The sequence below is a fragment of the Oncorhynchus clarkii genome, chromosome 1 (assembly GCF_045791955.1).
Source record: "Oncorhynchus clarkii lewisi isolate Uvic-CL-2024 chromosome 1, UVic_Ocla_1.0, whole genome shotgun sequence".
Classification (NCBI taxonomy): domain Eukaryota; kingdom Metazoa; phylum Chordata; class Actinopteri; order Salmoniformes; family Salmonidae; genus Oncorhynchus; species Oncorhynchus clarkii.
The window spans coordinates 26654026-26665400 of record NC_092147.1 but is presented as its reverse complement, the minus strand read 5'-3'; the positions used below and the strand labels follow the sequence as shown (position 1 = coordinate 26665400).

The following is an 11375-nucleotide window of genomic DNA, read 5'->3' as shown; positions in this document are numbered from 1 at the left end:
TTCATAATTTGGTCAGTTATACTTGGATGTGTAGTCAGCATTTGTTGCTGGCATGTCATCACTAAGTTTACTAATCTTGCCAATGAAAAAATCATTAACGTAATTGGCAATATTAGTGGGTTTTGTGATGAATGAGCCATCTGATGAAATGAATGATGTAGCTGAGTGTGTGCCATATATATACTTTACCTGCCTTTGTCAGGACAAGCATGTGCCAGCGGATCTGTCAAGCCATCATTGTTCCTCACAACCAGCGTTGGGGTAAGCCTCTGCCTCCTGGCTCTGAAACATGTACTGGAACACAGCAGAGTGGGATACACCTGAAGATAACACTGGCCAGTACTTTCAATCAACTGCAGAGATGCTACCTGCATAGCACACACTGATTAATCTACCCAATAAGTAAGAAGGCATATTGTTGACACATTTTTCGACCATTACCTGCCCTTGTCTGACTAAAGCCATAGAAATGTACGGCTGACAAGTAACTGACAACTTGCACTGACTTTACTGGTGGGTTGATTTCACTTAATATAACTAGACTTTAAGACAATATATGCAGAGCTAATTCAAACACCATAAACACATTCTACTCACTGATTTCAGGTTGGAATCCATATCAGTAAAGTTCCACTCACTCAAGGGCAGGTTGAAATTGAATGGCTGTAAAGACAGAACAGCATCATATCAATCTGAGCTGCTGTGAGCACTGTTGACTCACTCCTACCTAGTGAAGAGAAACTAGAGACATTCAAAGGTAGTATATCTGTTCCTGCAGTCATTTTGTGTCCCATGCCTTTGTGACACAATTCCTGGAACAAACTCTGTGTCTGCCAAGTTTTGGAGGGTATTACTCACATCCATGACAGCAGTGGTGGGCTCCACATTCTGCTGGTGGGTCCTCAGGAGAAGCTGCAGGTCCTCCAGACTCATGTCCACATTCTCTTCAGCATCAGGTACCTCAGGCCTACAACACATATCATCATGTCACACTACTAGGGCTTCACTGGAAAACAATACATTCATATGTAATAATAAAAAACATATGTAAAACGTATTATTGAGCTTGGAAAACTGATGGACATGTTTGTTTGTTTGTTTGTTCGCGTGTGTGTCTCTACCTCTCCAGAGCAGGTCTCTTGAGCCTCCTGTCTGCTCCAGACCCTCGGCCCTCCAGGACGGATTGTACCATGGCAACAGGGAGGATGGGGGGTTCAGAACACACATCACAGGAGCCCAGTGGGACCCCCTCCCCCCGGCCTCGCACCCCTGGGCTCCCTGGCTCCTCTTTGATCAGCATCATACACTTATCCCTGTGTGGGCACAGAAACACAGCAGTCTTAAGTTTTTATTTATTTGATTTATTTAACCTTTATTTAACCAGGTAGGCTAGTTGAGAACAAGTTCTCATTTACAACTGCGACCTGGCCAAGATAAAGCACAGCAGTTTGACACATACAACAACACAGAGTTACACATGGAATAAACAAACATACAGTAGAAAAAATAAAAATCTATATACTGTGAGTGTAAATGAGGTAAGATGAGGGAGGTAAGGCAATAAGTAGGCCATGGTGGCGAAGTAATTACCATATAGCAATTAGACACTGGAATGGTAGATGTGCAGAAGATGAACGTGCAAGTAGAGATACTGGGGTGCAAAGGAGCAAGATAAAATAAATAAATACAGTATGGGGATGAAGTAGTTGGATGGGCTGTTTACAGATGGGCTATGTACAGGTGCAGTGATCTGTGAGCTGCTCTGACAGCTGGTGCTTAAAGCTAGTGAGGGAGATATGGGTCTCCAGCTTCAGTGATTTTTGCAGTTCGTTCCAGTCATTGGCAGCAGAGAACTGGAAGGAAAGGCGGCCAAAGGAGGAATTGGCTTTGGGTGTGATCAGTGAGATATACCTGCTGGAGTGCGTGCTACGGGTGGGTGCTGCTATGGTGACCAGTGAGCTGAGATAAGGCGGGGCTTTACCTAGCAGAGACTTGTAGATGACCTGGAGCCAGTGTGTTTGGCGACGAGTATGAAGCGATGGCCAGCCAACAAGAGAGTACAGGTCGCAGGGGTGGGTAGTATATGGGGCTTTGGTGACAAAATGGATGGCACTGTGATAGACTGCATCCAATTTGTTGAGTAGAGTGTTGGAGGTTATTTTATAGATGACATCACCGAAGTCAAGGATCGGTTGGATAGTCAGTTTTACAAGGGTATGTTTGGCAGCATGAGTGAAGGATGCTTTGTTGCGATATAGGAAGCCAATTCTAGATTTAACTTTGGATTGGAGATGCTTAATGTGAGCCTGGAAGGAGAGTTTACAGTCTAACCAGACACCTAGGTATTTGTAGTTGTCCACGTATTCTAAGTCAGAGAGCAGTAGTGATACTAGACGGGCGGGCTGGTGCAGGGCAGTGATCGGTTGAATAGCATGCATTTAGTTTTACTTGCATTTAAGAGCAGTTGGAGTCCACAGAAGGAGAGTTGTATGGGATTGACGCTTGTCTGGAGGTTAGTTAACACAGTGTCCAAAGAAGGGCCAGAAGTATACAGAATGGTGTCATCTGTGTAGAGGAGGATCAGAGAATCACCAGCAGCGAGAGCAACATCATTGATGTTATACAGAGAAGAGAGTCGGCCCGAGAATTGAACCCTGTGGAACCCCCATAGAGACTGCCAGAGGTCCGGACAACAGGCCCTCCGATTTGACACACTGAACTATCAGAGAAGTAGTTGGTGAACCAGGCGAGGCAATCATTTGAGAATCCAAGGCTGTCGAGTCTGCCAATAAGAATGTGGTGATTAACAGAGTCGAAAGCCTTGGCCAGGTCGATGAATACGGCTGCACAGTAACGTCTCTTATTGATGGCGGTTATGATATCGTTTTGGACCTTGAGCGTGGCTAAGTGCACCCATGACCAGCTCTGAGACCAGCTCTGAAACCAGATTGCATAGCAATGGAGTTCGAAATGGTTGGTAATCTGTTTGTTGACTTGGCTTTCGAAGATCTTGGAAAAGCAGGGTAGGATAGATATGGGTCTGTAGCAATTTGGGTCTAGAGTGTCTCCCCCTTTCCAATCTTTGGGAATCTCAGACGATAAGAAAGAGAGGTTGAACAGTCTAGTAATAGGGGTTGCAACAATTTTGGCAGATAATTTTAAAAAGAGAGGGTCCAGATTGTCTAGCCCGGCTGATTTGTAGGGGTCCAGGTTTTGCAGTTCTTTAAGAACATCAGCTATCTGGATTTGGGTGAAGGAAAAATGGGGGAGGCTTGGGCGAGTTGCTGTGGGGAGTGCAGGGCTGTTGACCGGGGTAGGGGTAGCCAGGTGGAAAGCATGGCCAGCAATAGAATAATGCTTATTGAAATTCTCATTTATAGTGGATTTATCGGCCGGTAACAGTGTTTCCTAGCCTCAGTGCAGTGGCAGCTGGGAGGAGGTGCTCTTATTCTCCATGGACTTTACAGTGTCCCAGAACTTTCTTGAGCTTGTGCTACAGGATGCAAATTTCTGTTTGAAAAAGCTAGCCTTAGCTTTCCTAACTGCCTGTGTATATTGGTTACTAACTTCCCTGGAAAGTTGCATATCACAGGGGCTATTCGATGCTAATGCAGAACGCTATATTATGTTTTTGTGCTGGTCAAGGGCAGTTAAGTCTGGAGAGAACCAAGAGCTATATCTGTTCCTGGTTCTACATTTTTTTAAATGGGCATGCTTATTTAAGATGGTGAGCAAGGCACTTTTAAAGAATGACCAGGCATCCTCTACTGACGGGGTAAGGTCAATATCCTTCCAGGATACCTGGGCCAGGTCGATTAGGAAGGCCTGCTCGCTGAAGTGTTTTAGGGAGCGTTTGACAGTGATGAGGGGTGGTGTTTGACTGCAGACCCGTTACGGATGCAGGCAATGAGGCAGTGATCGCTGAGATCTTGGTTGAAAACAGCAGAGGTTTATATCAGTCCTGCTGAAAAAGGCTTCTCAACAACAGATTTCTTCCAATCTCGACTACATACTAGATGTTGATGCTTTGGAAGCCACTACAGGATAAAATGTGTCTTTGCTTTTGTTCTTTGACACTTACCTTGTCTCATCTGTTTGCATTTGCATGTTGCTGGGTTGTGACATTTCAGTAACGTCTGATATGATTGGTCCTCCTGTCATTGCACTATTGGAGCAAGAGGCTGTTTCTGTGGATGGCTGTGGAGAAGGAACAGTAAAATAGTTGAATTAAAGGTTTGTGAAGCTCATAGCCTGACAGACACTATGCAGTTAAAAATAGAACATGTTTTATATGATAGTCATGATGTCCCAATGCTGGAAACTATAAACACAGTACATCTAGCACCATACTTTGTAAAAATAGTGTAATGGTGAAAGGTAGAGTGGGTTCATACCGACTGGATATAGAACGGTTCATGCAGGGGCTCCTTTTGGTGGTTATTGCTGAACTTGGAGGCTGAGGGCGTGGTTGAGCCATCGTCCAACATAAGGGGACTAGGAGGGCCAAGCATCACCATGATGGGGAATATAGAGAAATCAATAGTGAATCAATGGAAGTACTCTCTTCACTTCTGCAATGAAATGCCTTGGAACTGTTAACTCATAATTTATAGACTGAGAGCCACAGACAGCTGTGTCTGCATAGCCTTACTGGATGAGAGCCGAGGATAAGGGGAAATAACTGTAACCCTTCTGATGGATTGGAAGGGTGAGTCGAGAAAGCAGTGGTTGTCACGACTTCCACCGAAGGTGGTTCAGACGGGGCTCTGCGGTCGGCATCGCCGGCCTACTAGCCATCACCAATCCATGTTTCCTTTTCAGTTTGTTTTGTCTTTGTGTGTATATTTACCCCTGTTTCCCCGCTTAGGTTTGTGCGGGATTATTTTCTTGTTGCTTGTGGAGGCTTTCCTCAGTGTATTTCGCGGGTGGTTATTATAGTAAGGTGCGTTGTGTTTTTACACATTACGGGAGTCCTGTTAGTTCCCATTGTGTTGGGCATTGTTTTGGGGTATTGTACTGTACAGTGTTTTTGGACTTGCCCTTATTAAAATATACGCTACACTGACATCTCTGCTCTCCTGCGTTTTACTCCTCACCTACCTTCAGTGCATAAATGCAACAGTGGTAGTTTTGAGAAACTAAATTTTTAATAAAGCTACGCTTGTATCGAACATGTAGGCCTTAAAACACTGAAAAACCCACTTGCTTTTTGACAACAGAGAAAAGTTATAAATTACATTATGTCATTGACTTCTCTGATAATGTTATTTTATTCATCTTATATCAACCACTGCTGTTTCTATTTTGCAAAGGCAGTGTGCACATAATGTAATATCTCAATCAGTAATATATCTAAAAAAAAAAAGGTGCTCTCTAGAACCTAGAAGGGTTCTTTGGCTGTCCCCACAGGAGAACCCTTTGAAGAACCCTTTTTGGTTCTGGGTAGAACCCTTTTGGTTCCAGGTAGAACTCTTTTGGGTTCCATGTAGAACACTTTCCAAACAGGGTTCTACCTGGAACCAAAAAGGGTTATCCTATGGCAGTGGTCATCAACCTTTTCTGAGTCAAGATCACTTTCTGAGTCAAGATCACTTTCTGAGTCAAGATCACTTTCTGAGTCAAGATCACTTTCTGAGTAAAAATTGCCGAGATCTACCCCTCTGATTTTTTATTAACATGACTTAAAAAATGTAAGCCTATGCAACATTAACCAATTAAAAACAGTTCTGTAGTAATGTGGTTTGTGCAGTAAGCTATAGGCCCAATACATTATCACCGCATACTGGCTTTGCTTGAATTTACCTGCTAATGCATTGTTGTTCGGGACATTTAAAAAATATATATATTTCAAAATTTGAGGTAGGCTATATGATCACAACGGTAATAGATCCACTGTTGTATTACTTGTGAGGCACAGCTGAGTGAGCATACATTTAAATAATTTGCTTTTTATTTTACTGGGCTGATGGTGCATGCATCTGATGGTCAGTCTCTGCAGAGGGAGAGAGCAGCAGACTGAGGGTCCGTCTCTCAACATCCCTCCGCTCTCCCTTTCCTGCACACTGACCAAAAAGGGACACCGTCTTCCAGCTGATGGCGAAACTCGATTCGCACCGCATTATTTCTGCTTCATGCACAAATTCATGTAGTTACTCATATGAACAGAGAAAGTGAAATATTCCTCGATATTAAAAAAGACCCAAGCCGCTAATAATAATAACAACGCAAGCCTATCGATACACTTTCCTGCTTATTCATTACTGCTGCACTGCTTGTTGCAGCGCTGAGTGGAAATAGGAAGAACGCGCATTTTATGGGTTATAAAAGTGTTTGATGCAAAGTGTTGACAGTGCTGAGTGAGAACTTAAACATGAACTCACTCATAAAAACAGCAGCTCTTTGCTGTATTTGTTGACAGTCTCTCTCTATTCATGGTTTTAAACGTTTTGAAATCTCAAAAGTACCAATATTGCTGAAGCTTTATTTTCATGCCTGCTACGTCACTGCAGACTCGGTCATCTGAGCAATCTGATTGGCCAGCTTTGGCGTAGTGCACTTGATTTCCTCTCCAGGCCCAACGGGAAGGCAGAGTTTGTACCTTCAGGCACATAAAATGGCAACAGTTTCCCTATACGGCGCGCAGGACAGCTGAATTGGCTGCACCTACCACCAACAGCCCGAGACTAATAACAAAAATAGGAACACAAGGCTTTATCGTTGTTTTTTTTACAGAAATGTTTGGCGATCGACTAGAAATGCCTTGGAGATCGACAAGCCGGTTGGTGACCACTGGCCCATGGGGACAGTCGAATAACCCTTTTGAAATCCTTTTTTCTAAGAGTGTTCCATTACTAACCACCAACAGCATACATCTTTTTTCTAAGAGTGTTCCATTACTAACCACCAACAGCATACATCTTTTTTCTAAGAGTGTTCCATTACTAACCACCAACAGCATACATATTTTTTCTAAGAGTGTTCCATTACTAACCACCAACAGCATACATATTTTTTCTAAGAGTGTTCCATTACTAACCACCAACAGCATAAATTGCATTGTAGAAGCCAGCTATGGCACAGTGTTATGAATGTTATTGGAAACGGTATAAACAGATCTGAAAATGTCCAGTTAAAGGGATGTCAGTTCTAAGTCTTCTGGCAGTATGGATGTGACAGATGAAATGATGGAAAATATGAGTCTTTTATGTCACTGTCCCTTGTTCTTTGACTTTGACCGATTTGTTCACACGGGTCACACGCGCTGATGGTGCATTTCCAATAGAGGGTAGAGGGTCATGCGCCCTGGTTCAGTGGGGTGGTGTGGGTGTGAGAGGATGGGAGGGATGGGTGAGTGATTGTGTGTGTGTGTGTGTGCGAGGGGCTTAGGGCTCAGTAGGTCTGATTCAGCATTCAGCTCCATTCATCCAAGCTGGGATTGTGTTGCGCATCAGCTGACCACATACAGCTGAGTTGGCCATTCCCACTGCTGTGTTTGTGTGTTTGTGTTACTATTGTCGATTTGTTAGTACGGTGTGTTAACAAGTGTATGTACATACAAGTGTGTATGTGTGTGTGTTTTGAGTGCATGTATTGTGAATCTTAGCCTTTGTGTGTGTGTGTCTGTGTGTGTGTGTGTGTGTGTGTGTGTGTGTGTGTGTGTGTGTGCACGCACAACAAAGCGAGGCAGTGTACTCACAGCTTTCTCTTCATTCCTACAGTGCTTGTTGTGTTTGACTGCATCTGGCTGAAAAGGAACTGAATCAGCTATAAAGGAGCAAAAAACAGAATGATTCAGCACCAAAGTAACACACTCTGACTCCCCATTCTCCCTCTCTTTTCCTCTCTCTCCAATTCACACACACTGCATAGTCATGTTAACTGAGAATTTCTCACCTTGTTCATGACTTTCTGCTGCTGGGTGTGGTTCTGTCTCAGTGAGACCACCTCTCTCCACAGCACCTCATTCTGCCTGGAGGAGTAAGACAGACCACTGTGACATTCACCAGTTTACTATCACCCCTTCACTCACCACCCCGCACGTCCCACACGTGTGTGATCTATATGTGTGATTACTGGGCGATGCTCTGATTTCAGCCTGATGTGTCCTATCTGAGGGCTCACCACCACTGGTTCCAGATCAGATAGAGACACGTGACAAGACTACCTGTTCTACTACCTGACACATGCACCACCTGACCAGCACGCACACCTGATGCTATTATAGGGCGCAACAGTCAGGTGAGCAGCTGAATGTTCTCTTAAACCAATGGAGACAATAGACCAAACCATTGAAACATATAATGAGGCTAGGGACAATGCATGGGCTACTGAGGATGGACTATGAGTCTGTTACATACAGTATGGCTTAGTATGGTTAGTAATACGTTTTGTCCCAGTTCAGTGGCCTTAAACCACATTTTTTATAGCATTAAACCAACTACAGTACTGATTATAGTAATTGTATTAATTTAGCAAATTGTTGTTGTAATTATGATTGATGCCATGTACCAGCACATATTCCTACTTACTGTTTCATGTCTTGCATCTGACACTCCATGTTCTCTTGTTGGCTGCGCAGCACCTGCACTTCATACAGCAGCTTACTCAAGTCCTCCTGCCGTACTTTGGTCTCTTCACTCTTCACGATGGAGACCTAAACACACAGACAAACAGACACAGAGGTCTCACTATGTGTACTTTGTTGGTGTGTGTGAGTTTTATTTCCTTGGTTTCTGTCTCACCTTCCTCTTGATGTGCTCCAGCAGGTGTTCGTGGCCTTGCAGGAAGTAGAGGTGCTGAAACTCTGTGTCGTCTCTCTCTGGCTTCACCAGACCACTCTGCTCTATGTTCACCACCTTCCTGAAGCCATCTGTACATCCGGCCAGAGGTTAGCGGTACACAGCAACACACAACACACAACACACAACACACACACACACACACTAACACACACTAACACACACTAACACACATCCAGAGGCACAAACACTAAAATACATAAATGAATGCATAGCCTACCTACACATAAACAATACAAAAGCCACTCCTACACAATTGACTTCTAAATACTGCTAAATATCTGACAGGGTACTTCTCTATTCTCTAGAGCTGAGGAGAGGTACTCACACATGTTGAGCTGACGAACAAAGCTGGCCATGTTGTTATGTTTGAAGTATTTTGGCAGCACCTCTTTAGCAAACCTGCCCTGGTCGAACACATGGAAGCTGGTCCCAGTCTGAGGGACATAACCAAAATAGGGGTTTGTGTTTAGGTTCTATGAAACTGGTTAGACATTGAATACCTCAATTCAACATTCAGGGCCAGTTTCCCAGAAAAGTTAAAGGGACCAAAAGGCAGTTTTAATGGAGATTCTTCATTGAGCATGCTTTTTAGTCCAGGACTAGGTTGTCCGGGAAACCAGACCAATGTCAAAAACATATAATGCTCAGTCCTATAAATCCTGTGAAGGTTGATCAAGTAGAAAGTGTATTTTTTGCTTTATAGCATATAAAATCTGTCCATATAAAATCTGTTCTGAGAAATGTGTATCTCCCAGTTAATTTTTTACAGGCTAACCGGATTAAAACGGAACAGGGGAAGCTCAGCCACTCAAATAGATATATTCTATGTTCTAAAAATTGTGCTAAAATGAAGGTTGAGGGAAAAACTATGTACCAGCAAACTGTACCCACACCTCTTAGACACTAAATCAATGCCAAGGTTATGGACTTATGTCACTTCATCATAGTCCAATAGCACATTCTTTAAGTGTTAAACAGGTTGGCTACAGCACATTCTTTAAGTGTTAAACAGGTTGGCTACAGCACATTCTTTACATGTTAAACAGGTTGGCTACATGATTTTGAAAATGTTGTTAAAGTCAACATTTCTATCCCTATATGTGTCCAGTAAGCAAACATCAGTTAATGAACATGATGAAGTCATGATTCTCTCAAAGATGGTTACTCACTTACATTTTGAGGACTCTGTAAGCCAGATTGTGGAGTCTTGGGCATAACAGTAACACAAACACAAACAGGAACAAAGATAAAGGGTTGCTTAGTATAAAGGGAACAACACTCGAAGACATTTACTCAGTTACCCTCCAGATCTATCTAATGCTGCCGGTGAATGCAAGGCACATGTTTTGGGTTAACCAAAGGTTTAAACACATCCACTTTTCAGTCAACCCAAGTATAAACAGTCATGATATTCAATTAATTTGATAGTCAAACATAGAACTATGAGTAATAGACAAGTACTATCTTGCCACTGCCCCTAACCATTACTTATCTTCTCATTCTTGTCATTTATATAAAACACATTCAATATTGTCAACTTTATGAAAGACCTCTGACTCTCTTTAATACACTTAACCAATCAGAAGAGTCAGTACTTCAGGTACTCACAGCACTCCAGCAGATGAGGTGGTTGGTGTCCGGGTCCTCGACCAGGGTCCACAGTTTGGTGAGGAAGGCAGGCACATTACTGGCATAACCTCCATCCACACCAATAGAGCCAGGAGATTCCTGCATGGCTGCGCTTCAGTTGGAGCTAGGCGGTGTTATTAAGAATATGTGTAAGAGTGTGTATGTGCACAGGTCCTACTCCATCTCTGAGCTGCTTTGCTGCTGACTCTCTCTGGACCAGTCATTCGGCCATATCAGGCCCTGTCATCCCTACAGGCCATCGTCAGCACAAACCTGCCCCTGCAGCATCACTATAGCCCTCCAACACAACAAAAGACCCCACTGGAAAACAATACAGGCCATCACAAAGCCTAGAATAATAGCGCACTGTCATGCCAGACAATACAGCACAGGAGCGCTGGTGAATACGTGTGTATACTGAGACTCCTCAATTACTTATCTTCACAGATCATAGAAAAACACCTAAATATCATATAACAACATCATCTAACCCTTAGAAAGAGTACATAGTACAGTATGTGCTTTGCATGAATTGTGTATCAATGCACACTGGTTTTGCGTCACAAAAGTTATTGATTTCCCCCAAAAAATATAAAGTTATTTTAACTGACTGTTTGATAAAATCTGATAAGGATCATTTCCAAATCCCGGTCAGAAATACAAATGAGTTCTTATTTGTGACCATGTAATTGGAATTCTTGTTTGCCTCTCTGAAGAATGCTCCTTTTTATGTATCTTGATCTGTGTTTAGTCACATGACAAATAGTTAAGCTCCTTAGGCACTAAACAAAAACTGAAACATAAATACAAATAGAAGTAGGGCCTACAATTGTGATGTGATGAACAACACTGAAAAAGAAACACCAAAGTACAAAACATAAATGCAAAAATAGTGGCACTGAAAAATATAGCTTATATTCAAGGCTGACATATAGGCTATGTTCA

General features: G+C 42.9%; 1 protein-coding gene across 1 annotated transcript; it reads right to left on the bottom strand.

The window, feature by feature from the left end:
- Window positions 1-234: 234 nt before the first annotated feature.
- Window positions 235-10553, bottom strand: LOC139415929 (heat shock factor protein 4-like). Its single transcript, XM_071164113.1, has 12 exons — window positions 10410-10553; window positions 9127-9235; window positions 8742-8869; window positions 8529-8653; window positions 7894-7969; window positions 7697-7764; window positions 4395-4494; window positions 4082-4197; window positions 1122-1313; window positions 859-967; window positions 594-663; window positions 235-332 (listed from the first exon to the last, which is right to left on the bottom strand). Exons 1-12 carry the CDS (start codon window positions 10533-10535, stop codon window positions 235-237), a joined length of 1317 nt encoding a protein of 438 aa, XP_071020214.1. The 5' UTR covers window positions 10536-10553.
- Between the last annotated feature and the right edge of the window lie 822 nt (window positions 10554-11375).

Bases quoted from the DNA above. Each gene is read 5' to 3' on its own strand.
- LOC139415929 (XM_071164113.1), bottom strand. From the start codon at position 10,535: ATGCAGGAATCTCCTGGCTCTATTGGTGTGGATGGAGGTTATGCCAGT. The intron at 7,970-8,528 runs GTAAGTAGGAAT...TTACTCCTCCAG, and splicing joins CAGATGCAAGACATGAAACA to GCAGAATGAGGTGCTGTGGA. The intron at 1,314-4,081 runs GTAAGTGTCAAA...GTGCCCACACAG, and splicing joins ATGCAAACAGATGAGACAAG to GGATAAGTGTATGATGCTGA.